The 20,995-nt window shown below is 49.2% G+C and overlaps 4 protein-coding genes across 9 annotated transcripts; 3 read left to right on the forward strand and 1 right to left on the reverse strand.

Annotated features, from left to right (window-relative positions):
• Positions 1 to 30: 30 nt before the first annotated feature.
• Positions 31 to 3,793, forward strand: LOC115398854 (glycine-rich cell wall structural protein 1.8-like). Its single transcript, XM_030105837.1, has 3 exons — positions 31 to 189; positions 1,403 to 2,113; positions 3,577 to 3,793. Exons 1-2 carry the CDS (start codon positions 117 to 119, stop codon positions 2,101 to 2,103), a joined length of 774 nt encoding a protein of 257 aa, XP_029961697.1. The 5' UTR covers positions 31 to 116; the 3' UTR covers positions 2,104 to 2,113; positions 3,577 to 3,793.
• Positions 3,794 to 5,566: 1,773 nt separating this feature from the next.
• Positions 5,567 to 8,416, forward strand: LOC115398855 (eukaryotic translation initiation factor 4B1-like). Of its 2 annotated transcripts, none has more exons than XM_030105838.1 (4): positions 5,567 to 5,706; positions 6,587 to 6,784; positions 7,000 to 7,383; positions 7,798 to 8,416. In XM_030105838.1, exons 2-4 carry the CDS (start codon positions 6,748 to 6,750, stop codon positions 7,845 to 7,847), a joined length of 471 nt encoding a protein of 156 aa, XP_029961698.1. In that variant the 5' UTR covers positions 5,567 to 5,706; positions 6,587 to 6,747; the 3' UTR covers positions 7,848 to 8,416. The 2 variants fall into 2 exon arrangements, with proteins under 2 accessions (XP_029961698.1, XP_029961700.1); XM_030105840.1 differs by having other exon boundaries at positions 5,570 to 5,706; positions 6,593 to 6,784.
• A 1,599-nt stretch (positions 8,417 to 10,015) lies between these two features.
• Positions 10,016 to 16,795, reverse strand: shld2 (shieldin complex subunit 2). 4 transcript variants are annotated; one of them, XM_030107524.1, is made up of 11 exons: positions 16,680 to 16,795; positions 13,490 to 13,635; positions 12,493 to 13,307; positions 12,248 to 12,398; positions 11,888 to 11,995; positions 11,621 to 11,812; positions 11,345 to 11,491; positions 11,018 to 11,227; positions 10,691 to 10,934; positions 10,487 to 10,602; positions 10,016 to 10,384 (listed from the first exon to the last, which is right to left on the reverse strand). In XM_030107524.1, the coding sequence occupies exons 2-11, from the start codon at positions 13,632 to 13,634 to the stop codon at positions 10,203 to 10,205; spliced, it is 2,310 nt and encodes a 769-aa protein (XP_029963384.1). In that variant the 5' UTR covers position 13,635; positions 16,680 to 16,795; the 3' UTR covers positions 10,016 to 10,202. The 4 variants fall into 4 exon arrangements, with proteins under 4 accessions (XP_029963384.1, XP_029963383.1, XP_029963382.1 ...); XM_030107523.1 differs by lacking the exon at positions 16,680 to 16,795 and adding an exon at positions 15,581 to 15,719; XM_030107522.1 differs by lacking the exon at positions 16,680 to 16,795 and adding an exon at positions 15,022 to 15,505.
• On the forward strand, positions 15,421 to 20,399 carry LOC115399873 (glutamate dehydrogenase 1, mitochondrial). 2 transcript variants are annotated; one of them, XM_030107527.1, is made up of 13 exons: positions 15,421 to 15,962; positions 17,201 to 17,281; positions 17,606 to 17,661; positions 18,007 to 18,070; positions 18,171 to 18,265; positions 18,663 to 18,842; positions 18,925 to 19,062; positions 19,134 to 19,271; positions 19,347 to 19,427; positions 19,511 to 19,634; positions 19,709 to 19,800; positions 19,892 to 19,954; positions 20,044 to 20,399. In XM_030107527.1, the coding sequence occupies exons 1-13, from the start codon at positions 15,569 to 15,571 to the stop codon at positions 20,161 to 20,163; spliced, it is 1,626 nt and encodes a 541-aa protein (XP_029963387.1). In that variant the 5' UTR covers positions 15,421 to 15,568; the 3' UTR covers positions 20,164 to 20,399. The 2 variants fall into 2 exon arrangements, with proteins under 2 accessions (XP_029963387.1, XP_029963388.1); XM_030107528.1 differs by lacking the exon at positions 15,421 to 15,962 and adding an exon at positions 16,125 to 16,256.
• The last annotated feature ends 596 nt before the right edge of the window (positions 20,400 to 20,995 follow it).

Below are 20,995 nucleotides of genomic sequence, written 5' to 3' on the forward strand. Positions count from 1 at the left end.
ACACACACACACACACACACACACACACACACACACAGCTCATCTGTGGACAACACACACTCCCCCACACACTCGTGCTCATACTCCTACACACACTGTCACACACACCACAGAAAATGGGGGATTTATTTGAGAAAATGCAGAAAAGGATCCTGAGGGAGGCCATCAAGAACCAGGCTGAGAACACCAGTGAGTACCTGAGTTCTCTCGTTCTAATGGAAGGACAAAGAGAATCTGATTTAAGAAGAACCCGGTCCAATTGTTTCTGCTGTTTGAGTCATCTGAAAAACTTTATTTCTAACTTGACCGTGTTACATTTCATGTCCTGAATTTTTAGTCCTTCCCTCCTTTCTGCTTCGGGTTCACGTCCATGCTGGTACTTTGAAATAAAAGCAGGGAACAGATAAGAAAAGTGTTGAACTGTGTATGCGTAATGATTTATTTTTATATCTAATTCCAAAATGTATACATTGATTTTTTTTTTTTTTAACAGATAATTTTTAACTTCAACCTTTTTATTTTTTTTTAATCGAAATTGGACACTACATAAAATCATCATCATGAAGACAGTGTTTTTGGTTTTTATAGATTTATAAGTGCAATTTATGAAAATGCCCCATTGGTTCTTGAAATTACAGAATTTCTATTTCTACAAATAGGTTTATTCAAATAAATCAGTGCACTCAGTTTGTTTTTAATCTCATTGACTTGTTTTCTAGTCTAATATCCATAAGATATGAGCGCCGTTGCCCTTGGCTCATGAACCAGTGAGACAGCAGAGTCTGCTTTCAAAGGCTAAATTTACTCTCGGACATTTCACTGGCTTTAAATTTAATCCAACTTCTTTAAAGCTCAATCTGACAATCTTTTGTCTAGAATCCTGTAAATCTATTCAGAAATGGTAATCAGAGAATTCCAGCATGGGAGAAAAGTGTGATGGAGACTTTCAAACCTCCAAGAGGTTCAGCTAATTTTAGAGATTGATGGTAACTGGGCCACTATGTTTGGAGGTTATTCTCATAATCAAAAGTAGATCTGACATATGAGCCATTTTTATTCTTATCCCGAGTGTGTGACAGGAGTCCGCATGCTTACGTCTCCTCGGCAACACAGACGAGTGACGATATTCACACTATGACACACTGTGATGGACTTCTGAGTGCAAAACTTCATAGGAACTATTCTACAGACACAAGAACCGAATAAATTCAGGAAGTATGGACATTTAGTGTTGTAAGAGAGTTCAAAGAGTGTCAAGGAGGAAAGGTTTAACCATGTGGAGCGCCACAGGTCGGAGGCCTCATAGACATGGGTGGCCTGACAGGAAGAATGAAAGCATATGCAGTGCTTTGTCTGTTGTGGCTTTGTGACCTGATCTGGGGCCTCATTGTTTCTCCTGCAGTTGACGATCTGACAGACAAAATCACAGGTCGAAAGAAGGATGAAGAGGAGGAGGAGGAGAAGAGAGGGGGCTTTAATATTGGAGGCTTACTCAGTGGTGGAAGCAGCAGCTCCGGCTTCGATGCTGGAGATGTTTTCGGCCTGGTCACCGGTGGTGGAGGAAGCAAGAAGCAAGGATTCGGTGCCGGAGACGTGATGAACCTGGTCACCGGTGGCGGAGGAAGTAAGAAGCAAGGATTCGGTGCCGGAGACGTGGTGGACATGGTCACCGGTGGTGGAGGAAGCAAGAAGCAAGGATTCGATGCCGGAGACGTGATGAACCTGGTGACTGGTGGTGGAGGAAGTAAGAAGGAAGGATTCGGTGCCGGAGACGTGATGAACCTGATCACCGGTGGCGGAGGAAGTAAGAAGCAAGGATTCGATGCCGGAGACGTTTTCGGCCTGGTGACCGGTGGCGGAGGAAGTAAGAAGGAAGGATTCGGTGCCGGAGACGTGATGAACCTGGTCACCGGTGGCGGAGGAAGTAAGAAGGAAGGATTCGGTGCCGGAGACGTGATGAACCTGGTCACCGGTGGCGGAGGAAGTAAGAAGGAAGGATTCGGTGCTGACGATGTGATGGACCTGGTGACCGGTGGTGGAGGAAGCAAAGGAGATGGATTTGATGCTGGTGACTTTTTCAGCCTGATCAAAGGTGGAAAGTGAGAGGAAAAGGGTGAGTAACAAACCACATGTTTTTTCAACCATGTGTTTAGTTTTGAAGTCTCACAGGACAGGAATGTCTGCCTTCTCTTCCTTCGTCAGATCAGGCCTGAGGCTGAAAACCAAAAGTCAAAATAAAGTCTTTCACTTCAGCCCTGCCAGTTTTCCTCCTGAAGCTTTATAGTCTCAGAGACACCCCTGTCGGTCCTGCCCGTGGACTGGCTTCGGTTCTACTGCTGGGATCCGTGGTTCTTGTGCTGGACCGTCCAACGGACTGTCCTCAACACAGTCCTAGGCTTTACTTCTTATTGTCTCATGCTCGCTGTTGCCAAAGCTGTCCGTCCCTGGGAGAGGGATCCCTCCATACTGTGGTTCTCCCCAAGATTTCTTCTTTTCCCACTGGGTTTTTAGAGTTTTTTCTTGCCGGATGTGAGGGTCGAAGGCGGTGGTTGCTTCGTTCTGTCTCGTTACTGTAAATATTGACATATTACCATTATGCTTATTCACTGTTTTTACTTTTACCGACAAATGTAACATCTTGAAGCCCTCTGAGGCAACTGTTGTTGTGATACTGGGCTATACAAAAATAAATTGATTGATTGATTGATTGATTGAGATCTCACTGAGCAGTGAGCCAATCAGAAGCAGCTTGAAGCACAACTCTGAGTATTAGGAAGGTTTTTGAAAACAACCTCCAAGGTGGAACTTTTTGAAAATCCTCCAACTCTGTCTCTGTGGTAGTTAAATAGAGTGACCCCCGATGCACACTGGATGCGGTCCGGCTCCGGAACGGCTCCGGTCCGAACACCGCAGCTAATCCGTACTCATTAAAATCAATGCTGTGGTGCACACCGGCCGCGGTCCAGCTCCGGTCCGGCTCCGGTCCGGCTCTGGTCCGGCTCCAGGGCCTCTGCGGAGCTCCGGAGGGTCACCGTAATAACAATCCAACTCGGTGTTCTGTCCATACGAATGTCCCTGTTCTCCATTGTTAATGTTTACAGTTATACTGCTCTTTGGTGAGTGTGTGTGTGTGTGTGTGTGTGTGTGTGTGTGTGTGTGTGTGTGTGTGGTTTCACCATAAAAACAACCAACAGGCCAGCTAGTAGCCTGTCATGTCTGTCATCACTTTCAGGGACTCTGCTGTTTCCATGGAAACACAAAACTTTTCTGATGCAAAAACAGAAACATTTGACTCTAAACATTGCCTAAATCAGGACGATGCTCTATGACTTGCTCATCATGCAGTGTTTATGGAATTTGTTAAAATATCCCGCTTTAAAGTGATTGGGAACAAAACAATGAGCTCTGACCTTCGACCTCTTTCAACCTTCACAGGAAAACAGCAGCGTTCAAGGTTTCAGTGTTGACAGATTTGAGATGTTTCTGAGGGTTTTGCTGTTGGAAGAGGAGCAGGAAGTGGATCTCCTGATGGTCCTCCAAGCACTCCACTCACGTTGCTCCTCTGTGTCCCTGCAGGAGGAGGCAGCAGGATCTCCTCATCGACAGGAAGGAGGCACAGCTCGTCCCGGGCCTCTCCTCCTCTGACGGGAGGAGCAGCACCTCCTCACATACTCCTCTGTTTCCTGAGTTCCTGTGGCCGAAGCCTTCCTGGATGTTCTGATGGTTTTGCTGAGTGACTGTTTTCTGTTTGATGTAAAGAATAACTCCGCAGCATGTGGAGATCAATAAAAGATTGATAAAATCTCTGCTGCTCTCCTGTGTGTGTTCTCGTGAAGACGTCTCTGCTCTCTCAGTCCACTTTGGACACATTCAAAGAGAAGTCTGAACACGTCCAGAATCTGAACTCAGCCATTCTTTGTTCCTTCAGATTAAGAAAAGCCAAAGTCATGACTCAGCAGGTTATTGAAATTCTTCTCCCGGGAGGAGAGAGACGCACAAACACAAACACACGTGAATAGAAATCACATTCGCACGTGAGCATAACATGCACAACACACACATACACATACATATAAAACACAGACAAAAAAAACACAGAAATATGCATGCAGAACAGACATAAATATAAAACAAATTTGCATGCACGCACATTAATGAAAAACACACACAGTGATTTTCCACAGACACACAGCATAGAGAGCATCCAGGATCAGCTCAGAGCAAAGTGTGAGATTCAGTCTGAAGTCACTCACTGAGTCCGGAGTTGGCAGAAAGGGTTCGGCTGTGAGCCAGCATCGCCTTGAGTGCAAGACGATGCTGGTTTCTGTGGCTTTGAGGCGACTTGCTCTGCTGAGTCAGCTGTCAGTTAACGGGAGGGGTTTGGAGTCGATGTCTCACAGCGTTGCCATGCTCAACAGGTCCTCGGTGTGAGAGGACAACAAGAAACATCAAGGCGGACGTGTTCATGCGAGTGAGTCACTGAGAAATGCTGTTATGGAGCTCCACCTGAGAGGGAGGTGGACGAGGCTCTGCACACGAGGACACACGCCTGCAGTCAAAACTCAGGGCGTTACATGAGGAGGGCTGATTACAGGATTATATGAATCAATAACACATAATGAAAGGCCTGTGTGTGTGTGTGTGTGTGTGTGTGTGTGTGTGTGTGTGTGTGTGTGTGTGTGTGTGTGTGTGTGTGTGTGTGCGCGCGCGCACGCATGCATAAGGCCCGTCCATGCTTCACATGTACGCGTTTCCGCGTCCGCTTTGGAAGGTCCGCGCACCACCGATGCGGACGCGCTTTCTCCCATGCTACATTTTGAGCTCAGCTGTGCGCGTCTCGTGCAGGCGCGGTGATCCACGCAGCCTCGAGAAGCTTTTCCGGCTCTACAGACTGTTTATCTGCTCCTTTATTACGGATTATTTAGAGAAAATTAAGCACATACATTGTCAGTACATTATCTTTAAGTATTAAAGTTTATTTAGCCTTTTTTTTTTCTGTTTCTGAATCGCGGGGGCGGCGCCGGAGCGATTAGTTACTTTTTCACTTCTGTCTGCAGACCTTCTCCTCCCTCCAGACAGTCTCTCTCTCTTTCCACGAGTTTTTCACTCTTTCGGTGTCTTTAAGTGGAGCCATCAGGCTGTAGCTCCGTCTACTTTCACGTTTACCGTCATGTTTTGTTTGCTCCGGCGCTCTGGCGCAGGCGCACTCTTCCGCGACCTGCGCGCACTGCGCAACGCGGTCTCAATTTCTGGCTGCTGCGCGGACGTCCGCGGATCGGTCCGCGCGGACCCTAGCGGACAGGAATTCATGACGATTTTTACGTCACGCGGACCAACGCGCAACGCGCACCCACGCGGACATGTGAAGCATGGACGGGCCTTTAGTGTCCTCACAAGCTTCACACTGTCTGTTTCACAGTGTGTGTCTCCCTCTGCAGGTGGGTGACAGAAACACCTCCTCCTCTGGCCTCCGCCTCAGAGGAGCTCCTCCCCCTTTGACCTCCTCAGTGGAGTTTCTCCTCCCTTTATGTTCACATTCATGAACCTGTTGAAGAAAAATGAGCAGGATTTTTTCCTGAACTGAATAAAGTGAAGCTTTGGAAACACTGCGGACCATCACTGGCCTCCTGCAGGAGTCGTGAGGACCACCAGGAGGCGCTGCGTCCCCTGCTTCTCCTGCTCTCCTCCAGGATTCGTGCTTTCACTGTGAGTCATGACTCTTGTTACAAAAACAAGTCATTATTCTGTTTGTGGAGCAGCAACATGACCCACCAGCCGCTCCCATGCAAACACAAAAATGAAAACACAAAAACAATTCATTTTCACTTGGAATGTTGTCATGGAAACCAGGCCCTCTTTGCGAAGCTCCTGAGATCACAGAGCAAGCAAAGTGTGAGTGAGAGGGATCATAACAACACATCTCCACTGACCTTTCAACCAAATGTTTGAACTGATGGAGCCAAAGTGTGTGTAGGTAATCATCTGGAAGACCACCTGGTCTAAATAAAATTAAAAGGGTCAAATCTGACCATATAAATAAAGAACAAAAGGTCACATTATTTTTTTTATTCTAACATTTTAGATAATACATACTCCTAATGAGAAGATGATCATAATCAATTCTATTGAAAAAACAAAAGCAAAAAGGGGATCCACGTAAGGACAATAAAACAAAACAGAACTATTGCAAAACATCAAATGCAGTGTTTGGGCAAGTAATATATTACTTGCAATGGCTGCACAACACTGGTCAGTGCAACTAACACATTAGTTGTTCAACATTCAGGGCTGCCGTGTGAATCAGGCATCCAAAAACAAATTGCACTGTATAAATAAAGTTTACAGAGAAAAATCTGACTTTATAAGTGAAATTACAAGTGTAAAATCATAGTATCATTTTTTGTTTATTGCTTTGTATAAATAAAGTTTAAAGGATCAAGTCTGACATGCCAATAAAGCTATTTGTAAAATCTGACTGAATAAATAGAATTTACAGTGTAAAATCTAACCGTATAAATAAAAATTACAGTCTAAAATATAACTACGAACAAAGTTACAAGTGTAAGATCTGACGATATCAATAAAGTTTCAGGTGTATAAAGAGACTGCTCGTGTGAAAGCGCGGGGCGGGTCCCGGTGACGTCACAGCCTCGTGCAGCAGGTCGGTCCGGTTCACGCGGACACACCTGATCTGGCTTGATAGAGAGACGACCGGGCGACAGGCGGGGAGCTGCTGGAGCCGCAGACATGGACCACATCGCGGGGTACTTCGGGAAGAAGATGGGTGAGTGAGCAGTCCAGGAGGCCCCACCTCCCCCTCATCATACAATTAATTAGATGGTTAACTACAGGTGTGTGTGTGTGTGTGTGTGTGTGTGTACTAATTTACATCACCTAATACATTCTGCGTAAATGCAAATTTGTGTCCACCTCTGTGTGTTCCTGTCTCTCTTTGTCTGTCTGTGTCCATCTGCGTGTCTCCCTGTTGCTGTGCTGCAGGAGACATGGTGGAGGACGCTGTGTTGGGAGCTCTGGGTGTCGGGGACAAGGACAAGGACAAAGATAAAGATAAAGACGATGGAGGAGGCTTCTTCTCCAAAATCTTCAACAAAGATGACGATGATGAGGAGGAGGAGAGGAAGAGGAAGGGAGGAGGAGGTTTCTCCTTTGGAGGAGGTAGAAAGGACGAGGACGACGACAAAGGAGGCTTCTTCTCCAGAATCTTCAAGAAGGATGACGAAGACGACGACGATGGGCGGGAGAGGCCCACCGGATTTCAGGGGATGTGGCAGCAGCCAGGAGCCGCTGGAGGAGGAGGCAGCTGTGACAACATGGGAGGCGGCGGCGGCGGCGGCGGCCAGCACCTGGCCCTGAATGATGGAGGTATGTATGAGGAGCAGTCTACCTCCACCCGAGACGGGGGACACGAGTTCCTCCTCTTCTATCTTGCCGTTTTCATCTGTCTCCAAACTGCTTTCGTCGATGCAGTTTTCCTTGAACGCCCACAAAGTGTCTGTCCAGACGTGGAGACGGTGCCTGTCTTCAACCCGAGACATGTCTTCTTGTCTTCTTGTTCAAGAGTCCCTTTGGTGGGACTCATCCGCCACGTCCTGAGCGAACCTGGTCTTCCTGACAGCAGCCTTAAACATGTCTCTCTCAGTAGCATTAGCACAAAGCTACATCATCAGCATAAGAAAACACTCCACACACAGATAATCCCATTGAGTGTGTGTGAAGGTGAAAATGTTCCAGCTTCTTTGGGGGAAAAACAATGAGTTGTTTTTTTTCTTTCTGCAGATTTGATGAATGATCTGATGGACGTTGCTGCAGAAACATCCCGGGAATGAAGCTACAAGGTTGAAGAGCTTTTCAAACATCCACACTTTGTTTCCTGCTGCATGTCGTCTTTACCGGAGAAGACATGCAGCTCTCCTGCGATCAGAGGAGCGGTCGCAGTCTGGCTGTGATTAGCCTAGCTTAACTCAAGCGCCGGTGAAGGGGAAACTGCTAGCCTGGAGCTAACAGTCAGATTCAAGGTTTGTTTTCCTCAAAGCTATTCTAACCAGTCTAATTTCTTGAACCGTGTTCCTCAGCACTGAGGAAAAACGGTCCAGTAAAGTCAACTCTGAACTTCATAACCTTGGAAGGGCTCAAAGAAATGTCCCCGATCTCCCATACGTCTTTTAGCGAGATAAGCTCGTCACGGCCTGACGACTCCACCTCAAATCCACTTTATCGTCTGGTTTTCAGCTAGCGTTACACCGTGTTTCCATTATTTATCAGTGCTTGTTGGATCTGCTCCTGGTTTCTCTTGTAGTTTTCTTTGAATCCTGAGGTTGAGGTTATGTCTGTTTTAAACTGATGAAATGAAGTTATAATTAAAGTTGTAAAAATAATAAATTGAAGTTAAAATGTTCTTGAATGCGAGTTTTATTTTAACTGATGTTCTCTAGTTTCTGTTGACTTCAGCAACAAAGCATGGTTCTGTTCATTATTCGAACATCGCTTTCAAAGTTGAGGATATTTGGCTTTCCTCTGAACATTGTGAAAAGTTTGTTACAGTGAAATGAAAGCATCAGTGGTGATTTCCTCATTTCGATTTATTGAAATGAAAGCCAATAACGGTGGAGTGAATACCACAATGAGAAATGTGTGCATCTTAACGGCTTATGTGACCTTGAGCATCAGTTCGAGCTCGTTTCCTGCTGTCTGGTGAGCCATGGCGTCAAACTGCTCGGGTTCTGGGTGCAGAGAGGCCAGGGTCTTCACAGCCTCTGGAGACGGTGCAGCTCGCTCCCTGGTCCATGCGGACGATGAGGCCTGTGCCCGGTGGTGTGTTCAGGGACCTTGCATGTGGTCCTGCACACAGACCAGGATGAGGTGGACTGCTGCCACTGGTCCGATGTGACACTCGGTGCTTCTCGCGACCTTCAGTGTTCCTGGGGTTGAGTGGTATTCATCATTCGGTTCCACGGGGTTCTGTCCATTGTGGGATGTGGACAGGGGACGTCTCCTTCTGTCTCTGTATCTCTGTCCAACCTGTTGATGGCACTAGCTCTTGGACAGGAGTGTATAAACATCTCTCCTCTGAGACGGTGTTGAGTTCAGTCACATCAAGATGTAGATTTCTAGAAATCCGAGTACTCAACAGTTTCACTGGATGCAACTTTTTTAATTATATCATTCCTGTTTATCTTCGTAGCTTCAGGCCTTAAAGCGATAATTCAACATTTTGGCAAATTGGCCCATTTAGGGCAATTCCCTAGTCATTTAGAACAGCCTACTTACTTTTTTTGTGAGGGCGAGCTGTTTATTCAGCGGTGGGTCTGAGGAGAGCTTCACGGCGGACATAATGGAAGTGGATGGTACAGTTGCTTCCCTCGTCAAACTCATCAAATACACAATCCAACAACCCCAAAAACACTCGGGTGGACACGTTATAATCTGCACATTCACTACGCTGTGAAACACCTACAAATAATATTGTAGCGTTACGACACTGAAGCAAATACTGGGAACTACTTTTTCTTATCAGATCACTACGCCCAGACGCCATGTTTAGTAAGTAGTTCCGTCTTAGCAATCTTCGCAAAAACCACTCAATCTCGGAATTTTGCATTAATATTTCACAGCGTAGTGAATGTGCAGATTATAACATGTCCACCCGAGTGTTTTGGGGTTGTTGGATTGTGTATTTGATGAGTTTGACGAGGGAAGCAACTGTACCATCCACTTCCATTATGTCTGCCATGAAGCTCTCCTCGGACCCACCGCTGAATAAACAGCTCGCCCTCACAAAAAAAGTAAGTAGGCTGTTCTAAATGACTAGGGAATTGCCCTAAATGGTCCAATTTGCCAAAATGTTCAAGTATCGCTTTAATAAAGAAAAAAAATCCACTCAAGGATTAAACTACATATCAATATCTAAAGTTGCTCAACATTGAGGCTGGACTCAACAGGAGGAAACGCTTATTTGTACATTTTTTTATTTGTACATCTGTTGTTCACATGACGACCAACATCCAGTGTGTGTGTGTGTGTGTGTGTGTGTGTGTGTGTGTGTGTGTGTGTGTGTGTGTGTGTGTGTGTGTGTGTGTTTTATCAGTTGAAAGTCTTTGTGCTTTGTTCTAACACTGATACATGACACCTAACCAGGTGGCCTCCCTGGTTCATCAAACTGGCCCCTATGGTCCTTTGGTCTGTCACAGCGCCCCCTCAGGCAGCTGCAGGTGGAGCAATGTGAATTCCTGATGGATGGTGGCGCTGTTCTCATCCAGCAGGAAGTGGCTCTGCGCTCTGACGACGAAGGTTCTCCGGGGGCGGGAGAGAAGGGAACCGATGCGATCTGCTGCCAGCTGGATGTTCTTCAGGCTGGAACCCGGAGCTGAGACACAGAGAACCTCTTTAACCAGCTGGCTAACCCTGCAGCGCCCCCTGCTGGACAGTCCAGGAGGGACCGCGTCATGACGACGTGTGTGTGTCTCACCTGAAGCTCTGTGCAGTTTATCAGGAGGAGCTGAGAGGATTGTCTGCAGGGGCTCAGGAGGAACATGAAGACTCACCTGAGAGAGGCCCTGCCCCCTCACGGTCAACACAGCAGGTCTGAAACACACACAGAGTGAAGCAATAATTATATACATAGACAATGACACACACACACACACACACACACACACACTCAGATGTGCACCTGTAGTAGCGCCGCACGGCGGTGTGGGGCAGACAGGGGTAACAGGGGCAGTAGATGCCGTTGGCGTCGGTGTCGAGCTCGGCGGTGCAGCGACCGCAGCCTGTGTAGGTGATGTCACCGTTCAGCACCGCCATGATGGCTTCCAGCGGCGTGGAGCTGTCCATCACCTGCTGAGGTGCATTCTGGGAAGACGTGACAGCCTTGAAGTGGAATTCGAGGACCTGTAGCTGGAGCTCCGCCTCACCTGGAGGAAGAACAGTTCCCTGGTTAGGGACTCAGAGGTCACAAATTGGAGGTCAGAGACAGGCGGACCCTGAGGAACCCCACCGCTGTACTTCTGGGACAGCAGCGTGTCCAGGTCCAGCTCCACAGCGTTCCCCAATTCGGACGGGTGGCGCCGTGACCGCAGGAAGTCCTGGGCCCGGCGGTCCGAGGGCTCCACGGGTCTGACCCAGCTCCAGGGGGTGGAGTGCAACTCTGGGAGGTCAGAGGTCACAGAATCTCTCACCAGGAGCAGGTGGAAGTCCCATACGGCGTCTGGAGGAGACAGCGGTCAGGACGAAAAGCGACGTAACACCACTGCTGTGTACATTAGTGACAAGCAGGAGAAAACAAGTCACGTTCTACTGTGTGTGTGTGTGTGTGTGTGTGTACTTCTGTCTCTGTTGAACTGTGGTAGCCAGTCTACTGCAGACCCCCACAGCAGCAGCGCCCCCTGCTGACCGTCTGCCTGCTCCACAGTAAGAACCGCGTTCAGCTTCCGAGCAGAACGATTGTAGGACCCCGCCTCACCACGCCACTCTGACACACACACACATACACACACACACACACACACAGTAACAAGCTCATTAACACAGTCACTTTCGTAGCAACAGATCAGAGCAGAGCCATTTGACCCCGCCGCCTGTGGGCGTGTCCTGGACCCACCTGAGCTGAGGTGTGTGTGTGTGACCCGCAGCAGAGCGTGGACCAGCGTATTGACGCGCAGCGACCTCAGGGGGGCGTAGGGCAGGCGCTTCAGGTCCTGGGGTGGCAGGAGGGGCATCGACGCCAGCAGGGGGCGCCGCTCCCGAACAAAGTTGCACAGAGAGGTGAGCGAGCGGGAGTCCACCTGAGTCACTGGGGGTCGGGGGTTACAGGTAAACACACCTGAGCACAGCCGGCTGCTGATTGGTCTGACTGACGGCGGCTCACCTGGTCGAGAGGAGGAGCTTGTCACATGTCCCAGGTTGAGCAGTTTGCTGCTGAAGGTCGACTGGAGCAGTGTCTCTCCTCTCCACCGGTCCTCATTCACCTGCAGCCCTACAACAACAGCAGCAATGAAAATGAAGACAGTGACAATAATGATATGAACAGCAACAGAAGCAACAACAACAACAACATGACAAAGACTAAAACATCACAATAACACAAGAGGAAGGCGTCATCGTTCCTCTTGTGAATACATTAACCAAACCGGTTTTAGCGGTTGGTTCTTCTCAACCAGAATAAACCTGGTCCAAACGTAGCTGAACCGAACCGCAGAACTGTTAGTGTGCCTGCGGTGTTTCATACCTGTGATGAACACAACATCTCCGGGATTCACGGTCACTGCCCAGAACGCCGCCCGCCGCCACAGCACCACCTTCCTGTCCACACCTGATTGGTCCGTCACCACGATGGATGCCAGAGGAACAAAGGTCCCTGCCGATGGCCCGGACTTCACCTGCAGCTCAGCAGCCAATCGGAGAGGAGCAAGCACGCCTGTCAGCCCGTCCGGGGTTGGAGTCAGGTCATAGAACCCTGTCATTGGGACTCACCTTGACCTCCTTCAGGTGACAGGGATGAACCACCACCACCAGGACGGTGTAACGCACCCCTGGCCTGTTGCACTGGGGCAGGAGCGTGGTGGCGCTGTGGAGCCGGGTGGAAATGGTGGGGCCTTCAGGAGCTTCAGTTCTACACTCCTCAAAGAGTCGAGGCCTCTTGCTACTGGGGGACTTGATTGGGGACTCCTGGGTGGTTTTTGATTCCTGTGAGCACAGGACGCCTTCCGTGGTGACTTGGAGGACGACGCCTCCTTCCTCTACCCTCGGGGAGGAACAGGAATGGCTGAAGAGCTCGGCAGAGGATCCCAGTGATGGAGTTGCTTGACTGAAGAGCTCTGGTGTACTTGATGAGACGGATGGAGGTGTGAGGGCGCCTTTGGGTGGAGTTTTCTCTGGGCTGGATGCTGTTGGGACATCATGCCTGCTTCTCAGGATGAGGGCCTGACTCAGAGTCCAGGTGGTGAGGTAATGAGTGTGAGTGGAGGGAGGACCCACCACTGGAGGTGGTTCATCCTCAGACTGAGGTCCAGTTGCAGGTCCAGATCCAGGTGCAGGTATTTGTCCTGGTCCAGGTCCAGGTGCAGGATGGGCTGTGGGGAAACAGCTGTCCAGATAGAGGTGCAGTGAAGTCGAGCACTGACCCTCTTCTTCAGCGTCGGGCCTCTCAGACGTGTCTGGTCTGTTCTGTCCTGCTTCAGGTCCTGAGACTGGATCAGCTTCAGGGTTTGTGAGACAGTCTTGGTTTTCATGGACGTCCTCTTTATCCATCCTTTCTGCCTCGTCAAACAACTGATGTCCTGACAGGTCTGAAAATATAGGGAAGTTAGTTTGGAATTGAGTTTTGTTTTTCGTAGTTGAGAAGAGATCAGAGACAGAGCAGTTCAGAGGACCACAGAATGTTCATTGAGTAGCTGAGTTCAGTATTTCAGTCTTTTTGAGTTTTGAGTTCAGTTTTTGCGGAGCTTCCCAAGGTCTCTGAACACCTCACCTGCTGCAGGTGTGAGCTGCCCGTCCCTCCAGGTGAGCTTCAGGTGTCTCCATGTGGCCGAGGGCCTGGTTCCATCTTGGGAGGGGGGATCGGAGGGGGGAGGCGGAGCCCCCAGAAAGATGTGGATTCCCCGCCGGTCGGACATGCTGTATGAAACACACCCAGGATTTTCAGAATGAAGCCACCTCAAAGAACAGAAACCTTCATTTTATATTCACTGTTAAGCTCTGACTAATCATAGATCAGTGCTACATGCTATGTGCTAAATGCTAACTTATAACTGCATGAAAGTTACTGAAGACACTTGTGTTTGATCAGAATGAGAGTTCCTCTCTAGCAGAGTGGAGGAGTCAGAAGTGAGGCATCTGGTTGATTTCTGAACCTGGTCCTGTGAGGGTCCAATATGGGGGGTACCGGTACAAGGTCTGCAGAATTCCTGACCCAGGTTCTGTACAAGATTAGCCTCGTTCTTGACCCTGGTCCTATACAGACCCTGGCGGACCTCTGTGGGACCCTGTCAGGATGGTGTGGTGGGCCTCTGTGGGACCCTGTCAGGATGGTGTGGTGGGCCTCTGTGGGACCCTGTCAGGATGGTGTGGTGGGCCTCTGTGGGACCCTGCTCCTCAAGATGAGCTGCAGTGGGAGATGCTCTAAGTTTAGAAGTGACATTTAAAACCGACTCCTGTTTGCAACTCTGTTTTTAGCTGTAGTTTGTTCTCTCAGTCAGTCAAACATGTTAAAGTAAAGTCACAAACTTCAGAACTCTGTTTTCTTCATGACTCCTTCACGGTTTCTTTATGGTTCTTTTGTGGTTCCGCCATGGTTTGTTTCAGGTTCCATCAATTGCTGAACTCATTGATTGATGATATTGACACTACTGACTCAAATGGAGGAGGTGCTCCCGACACAGACACACACAGACATGCACGTGCACACACACAGGAAGAGGAATTTCATGAGGAGTGAATTTCAAAATAAAACTGCACATTTTTACTTGATTCAATCTGGACTCATTTTCTTCTGCAGATGTTAAAAATCTTCTGTAATACAGAGTTCTGTCTGAATTTACTTTCAATCCAATGAATCGGGTCTCCAATAAGCTAGAGCCAATCAGTGCTCTGATTTCACTCAGATGAAACAGAAAGTCTCTGAAAAGAAATCATCAGCTTCACTAGAAATGCAATTTGAGTCAAAACCAAACTCTAAACTTGATTACTCATTTAAAATAAATGTAACACATTTTGAAACACGTTGTAGGCAAAAATCTTACTTTATGAGTTCACCTTGTATTTTAAGAAAAGTAAAACCCTCATAGTTTAATCTTATGATCCCCAGTTAAAAAAAACTATTAATTATAAAGTTCTTTGAAAACTTAATAAATATTTTTAAAAACTACATAATATTTGTAAATACTTCATAATCCTAAAGAAAAAAATCATGCTGTTAAAAAAATTGCAATGTGAAAAGTTAATAATTCTTGTTTGAATGCTCATACTTATAGAAAAAAAATCTGAATCGACCTTTAACAATACCTTTATTTCTTTTTTTAAAATGTAATAATCCTTTATAAAAAGCTTCATACGTATAACCACGCCTTTCTTTCGTTTAATTTGAATGACAGCTTTGATTTTGAAAGTAAAAACCGGAAGTGCTTCTGCAGTGACGCTACCTTGACGTTAGCAGCTAACGCCGAAAACTTGCAAAAGTGCGTGAAACTCGATTTAAACTTCGGTTTGGGCGAGCGCTTTGCTCCGTAAAGACACAAAGGTCCGCTCGGTGTTCGTTTGTGGGTTCTGGACGTCCTTAAATGCGTTTTTGGCCCGTTTTCCCTCCGCTGCTCCGGAAACCGAAGTGAGGCTAAGCTAACGCGGCAGCGCCGCGGGCGCGGCTTGTCGCGTCATGGGTGCGGTTTTTCCGCGCGGCTCGCACGCGCAGGTGTCGGTTCCAGAGAGGAGCGTCGGGCGGTGAGAGGCGGAGCCGCTGCCGCCGCCGCTGGAGCGGCACTGCCAACGCATTTCCTCATCTACTCCCGACAAGCCTCCACCGCAGCGCGGCTCGCTCCACTCACCGCCCTGCGAGATGTACCGATACCTGGGAGAGCTCCTGAGCCGCGGGGCGGGCGGCGCGCTGGCCTCCGCGGACTCCGCTCTGCCCGCCGCGGCCACCTCACTGGCGCGGAGCCGCGGCTACAGCCAGGCCGTGGACCAGGACGACGACCCCAACTTCTTCAACATGGTGGAGGGCTTCTTCGACCGCGGCGCTGCGATCGTGGAGGACAAGCTGGTGGAGGACCTGAAGACCAGGGAGACTCCGGAGCAGAAGAGGAACCGCGTCCGCGGGATTCTGCGGATCATCAAGCCGTGTAACCACGTCCTGAGCCTCAACTTCCCCATCAAGAGGGACAACGGAGAGTGGGAGGTGATCGAGGCGTACCGGGCGCAGCACAGCCAGCACCGGACGCCCTGCAAGGGAGGTGAGAACCGAGAACCCAGAGCCGGTACCTGACACCCAGCAAGGCAGGTGAGAACTGCAGAACCTAGTACCCAGAGCCAGCGCCTGACGCTGTGTAAGAGAGATCAGAACCTAGAACCCACAGCCAGAACTGGATGCTTTGCAGGGGAGGTGAGAACCTAGAACCCAGAGCCAGCACTGGACCGCCTGCAAGAGAAGTGAGAACCACAGAACAAACCTAGAACCCACGGGACATTCCGGAAAGGGAGAAGAGAACCTAGAACCCAGATACAGCACCAGATGCTGTTCAAGGGAGGTGAGAACATAGAACCCACAGCCAACACAGGATACCCAAAGGTGAGAACCATATAACCAGAGAATATAGAACCGAGAACCCAGCTCCGTCAGTGGAACCTCTCTAAGGGAGGTGAGAACCATAGAACCCACAGGCAGGCCTGGAAGTGAGAACCAGAGAAAGTGGAACATAGGAGTCCTGTCACTATGGTGTGTCCATGGTCAGAACAGAAAGTGTGGACTGCGAGGGTTTTTTTTTTTTTTTTGGTATTTTTTTTTTTAGTGAACTCAGAGTTTCCACATGTCAGAAACAAGAACCAGTGAGTCATCCAAGCCCAAATTAATCCAGTGACTCACTCAAGTTAGTCCAGTAACTCGTCCTAGAATCCAGTAACTCGTCCAAGCTAACCTGTTGTTGTTGTTGTTGTGTGTCAGGTTAACTCACCCATGTTGACTCGGTGAATGTGTGACAGGTTAGGTTCTTTAATTTAAGCTGGTTAACATGTGACACTGACCCATCTAAATCTGGTTGAGGTGACAGAGGGGTGGAGACAATGAGTGGTAGATAGAATGGTAGGGGTGTGTGTGTGTGTGTGTGTTTTTAAACCTGTTCAGAGCACTGTTTGATGTACGAGGCCTCCTCCCATCGCAGGAATGCTGCTGTGCTCCGCCCCTCTCTCCTCCTCCTCCTGCTCTGCTGTGGTTAGTCCAGGGATGTGGTCACATGTTTTTGTGTTTTCAGGGGACCAGACACACACAAACAGATCCTCTACCGCCTCCTGGTGGAAACATCAGGAACAACTGTGATTTATTGACTGCTTTACTGTAGTTCTACATGAGTCCTGCATTATTATAACTCTAACCTGGACTCCTGGGTGGTCCCGGTGTCAGCGTCAGCTGGTTGGTGGAAGCTGTCACAGTGTCAGTGGAGGGGGCGGGGCCTAAACGCTGTCCTCTGTCTTCCAGGAATCCGTTACAGCACCGACGTGTGCCTGGACGAGGTCAAAGCTCTGGCTTCACTCATGACCTACAAGTGTGCTGTAGTAGGTGAGTCTAAACCAGGAGCAGGACCAGCACAGCCGGTCTGAACCAGAACCCACACAGCAGGTCTGCACCTGAAGAGGCTCAGTACATGTTCCTGACCGGAACACAGTTTTCGTGTCTCAGCTCAATTCAGCTTTATTCATATAGCACCAAATGCGGTAATCTGTCGGCTCTTTTGTAGAGAAAAACCCAACAATTCCACATGAGCAAAAATAAGCAACTGTAGAAAGGAAAAAGGTTCTTTTGAGAGTAAGAACCCTGCAGATCCAGGCTCAGAAGTGGAGACTTTCATTGTTTGGATGTAATCAGTGTGTTTATGTGTTCCAGATGTGCCGTTTGGTGGAGCTAAAGCTGGAGTGAAGATCAACCCAAAGAAATACTCGGTAAGTGTCTCCATGTGGTTCCATCCATGGTTCAGGTTTCACCTGTCAGCAGCAGAGGGCGCAAGAGAGCAGGCCACCAAAGTTCAATTAATTCAACTTAACCAGAACTCCTCTACAGCAAGTCTAGTTTTATACTCTTTTGAAAAATACTAGACATACTGATACACTGTAGCGTGAATCCCTAATTAATCAGTAACTAGCAGAAAGCTGAATCTGGTACAGGTCCAGAACAAGTCTGCAACCATCAAGACCCAAACAGGACCAGAACCGTCCAGAACTCCATATGAAACTCTGACTCCTCCCCCTTCCTGACCCCGCCCTCTGACTCCTCCTCTGTGCTTTCAGGATGGGGAGTTGGAGAAGATCACTCGCAGGCTGACCATCGAGCTCGCTAAGAAGGGATTCATCGGTCAGTCAATCAGTTTGTTTCACATTTTAAAGTGAACAGGTTCTGCTCCGCCCGGTCACAGCTCACAGCAGTCATTTGTTTGTTTGTGTTTGTCTCTCAGGCCCCGGGATCGACGTCCCGGCCCCCGACATGAGCACCGGTGAGAGGGAGATGTCGTGGATCGCTGATACCTTCTCCACCACCATGGGTCACTACGTGAGTGTTTCAGTCAGTCAGTCTGTGTTTATATAGCACTCTTCATATGATTAGACGCAGCACACAGCGCTTTACAGCATTTTAAATCTTTACAAGTTAAAACGGGAAAACCTGTCCCTCCCACTCACCATATACACACACTGGGACCCGGCCCCCGCACCCCAGCAGACAGGGAGACCCCCACATTGAGGCGGGGAGCCCCCCAGCCAGCCGGGCTGAAGGGAAATGCACACGGCAGACTGGACCCAGCCCCCAGTGTGGAGGGAAAACTAAAAATGCATAATTAAATAGTAATGTGAAGAATTTAAAATTCAGGTCAGTGTCAAAAATCACGCGCAGGTGTATAGAAGAGCATGGTGTCCCTGACCTCTGAACCCTGACCTCTGCCTCTCCTCAGGACATCAACGCCTACGCCTGCGTCACCGGGAAGCCGATCAGTCAGGGCGGGATCCACGGACGCGTCTCGGCCACCGGACGGGGAGTCTTCCACGGCATCGAGAACTTCATCAACGAGGCTGCCTTCATGAGCCAGCTCGGCATGTGTCCCGGGTTCCAGGACAAGACCTTCGTCATCCAGGTCCTCCTGGTCCTCCTGGTCCCTCTGGTCCCCCTGGTCCTCCTCCTCCTCCTCTAACAGCTGTTTGTCTTCATCGTCTCAGGGTTTCGGTAACGTGGGTCTTCACTCGATGCGTTACCTCCATCGTTTCGGAGCCAAGTGTGTCGGAGTCGGGGAACTGGACGGAAACATCTGGAACCCCAAAGGCATCGATCCCAAAGAGCTGGAGGACTACAAACTGGTTGGTGCTGGTCCCTGGTTAGCTAACCTCACAGCAGACTGCGTTGCTCTGATCACGGGTCGTGTCTCCAGGCCAACGGAACGATCGTGGGTTTCCCGAACGCGACGCCGTACGAAGGAAGCATCCTGGAGGCGGACTGTGACATCCTGATCCCGGCCGCCGGGGAGAAGCAGCTGACTAAATGCAACGCCCCCAAAGTGAAGGCCAAGGTGTGGAACCCTGGAGCCCGAGCTGCTTCCTGAGTCTGCGGCGATGCGCAGCTGAACCTCCGTCTCTTTCCGCAGATCGTCGCGGAGGGAGCCAACGGGCCGACCACGCCCGAGGCCGACCGCATCTTCCTGGAGAGAAACATCATGGTGATCCCGGTCAGTGAGTAACGTCCTTCACGCCCCGCCGTCCTCTGCGAGGGCCGGGCGTCCCGCCGGTGGTGACCTCCGCTCGTCCTCAGGACATGTACCTGAACGCCGGCGGGGTCACCGTCTCCTACTTCGAGTGGCTGAAGAACCTGAACCACGTCAGCTACGGCCGACTCACCTTCAAGTACGAGCGCGACTCCAACTACCACCTGCTGAGTGAGTACCTGACGCTCCGCCGTGACGGGTAGTCCCTGGACACCCGCGTCGCTGAGCGCTGTGTCCTGTCTCAGTGTCGGTCCAGGAGAGTCTGGAGAGTAAGTTTGGGAAACACGGCGGATCCATTCCCGTCGTCCCCACCTCCGAGTTCCAGGCCCGCATCTCTGTGAGTTCCTTCAGTGTACTCTCTGTTCTGAGATACTCGCATACTTTCCGTACTCTGCGTGTGACTACTGTCCTCTGTGTGTTTGTTTCAGGGAGCGTCTGAAAAAGACATCGTCCACTCCGGACTGGCCTACACCATGGAGCGTTCTGCAAGGGTAACACACACACACACACACACACACTCGCGCACACACACACAATTTGTCTTGTTTGTGCTCCTGAACTTTTTTTTCCTCTCCTGCAGCAAATCATGCGAACAGCCAACAAGTACAACCTGGGTCTGGACCTGCGGACGGCGGCGTACGTCAACGCCATCGAGAAAGTGTTCAAGGTTTACAGCGAGGCCGGCCTCATCTTCACATAGAGTCTGTTACCAGCTACCAGCCTCCCACCCTCTCGTTACGTTCTGCTGGTCACAAGTTGTTTGCGTTTCATAAACGAAATGCGATTGTTTACGTCTCGTTTTCTTCTTCTCCTGGATCGCTGCTTCGTCCTCGTTTGAAGGAAATGAGTTGAATGTTTATTATTGGAAGAAAAAAAAAAAAGCTTCTTTTCACACAAAGTGGGGAAAAAAGTGATCCAGAGACCAAAGTGTGTCTGCAGATTTAAAGAGGAAAAAATCATCAGGAAAACAGCAACAAGTTCACTTTTATTTTGTAGATGGGAAAAACAGAAGGGAAAAGAGACTTTTGTCCTCCGGTGCGTCCATCGTGCCTCCTGATGATCGTCGGGGCTTATTTTGCTCTTCGTAATCTGACTACAGCTTTAGGTTTCCACGGAAACGCTCCTCTCTGCACTTTCTCTTTGCACATGAATCAAATGCACCAAAGTTACTCAGGACTTTCAGCGGCTCTTGGGTCACGCCTCTTTTTCTATGCTGATGCTAGAAAATACTATGCAAACAGAGCTGCGTTAGCCACGGCGCCCCCTGGTGGCCTGCGTCTTTCTCCGGGTTTCTGGCAGGAGTGAGACATCTGTCTGCTCTGAACCTCTTTGTACTGCTTTTTGTTACCAAAGAAATAAAAGTTCAGAGAAATTAAAGCGTCTTCGTGTGGTTTCAGAAATAGATTCAACCAACAAGTCACTTGAGTCTGTGTGACCTGCTGGAGGGCGTAACACACACACACACACACACACACGAACTGCAGATGTTTGGAGAGCATTTTTTCTCAAGACAAACTGTCAATTTCAAAATA

Source organism: Salarias fasciatus, chromosome 13 (genome assembly GCF_902148845.1).
Source record: "Salarias fasciatus chromosome 13, fSalaFa1.1, whole genome shotgun sequence".
NCBI classification, from domain to species: Eukaryota; Metazoa; Chordata; class Actinopteri; order Blenniiformes; family Blenniidae; genus Salarias; species Salarias fasciatus.

What these genes read in the sequence shown, in the direction of transcription:
- LOC115398854 (XM_030105837.1), top strand. Translation starts at nt 117, where the DNA reads ATGGGGGATTTATTTGAGAAAATGCAGAAAAGGATCCTGAGGGAGGCC. An exon ending in GAACCAGGCTGAGAACACCA is followed by an intron (nt 190 to 1,402) that starts GTGAGTACCTGA and finishes TTTCTCCTGCAG; the next exon opens with TTGACGATCTGACAGACAAA.
- LOC115398855 (XM_030105838.1), top strand. Translation starts at nt 6,748, where the DNA reads ATGGACCACATCGCGGGGTACTTCGGGAAGAAGATGG. An exon ending in GTACTTCGGGAAGAAGATGG is followed by an intron (nt 6,785 to 6,999) that starts GTGAGTGAGCAG and finishes GCTGTGCTGCAG; the next exon opens with GAGACATGGTGGAGGACGCT. An exon ending in CCTGGCCCTGAATGATGGAG is followed by an intron (nt 7,384 to 7,797) that starts GTATGTATGAGG and finishes TTCTTTCTGCAG; the next exon opens with ATTTGATGAATGATCTGATG.
- shld2 (XM_030107524.1), bottom strand. Translation starts at nt 13,634, where the DNA reads ATGTCCGACCGGCGGGGAATCCACATCTTTCTGGGGGCTCCGCCTCCC. An exon ending in GTCACCTGAAGGAGGTCAAG is followed by an intron (nt 12,399 to 12,492) that starts GTGAGTCCCAAT and finishes GCTGAGCTGCAG; the next exon opens with GTGAAGTCCGGGCCATCGGC. An exon ending in GCTGTCCCAGAAGTACAGCG is followed by an intron (nt 10,935 to 11,017) that starts GTGGGGTTCCTC and finishes TTCTTCCTCCAG; the next exon opens with GTGAGGCGGAGCTCCAGCTA.
- LOC115399873 (XM_030107527.1), top strand. Translation starts at nt 15,569, where the DNA reads ATGTACCGATACCTGGGAGAGCTCCTGAGCCGCGGGGCGGGCGGCGCG. An exon ending in CGCTAAGAAGGGATTCATCG is followed by an intron (nt 18,071 to 18,170) that starts GTCAGTCAATCA and finishes TTTGTCTCTCAG; the next exon opens with GCCCCGGGATCGACGTCCCG. An exon ending in GAAACATCATGGTGATCCCG is followed by an intron (nt 19,428 to 19,510) that starts GTCAGTGAGTAA and finishes GCTCGTCCTCAG; the next exon opens with GACATGTACCTGAACGCCGG.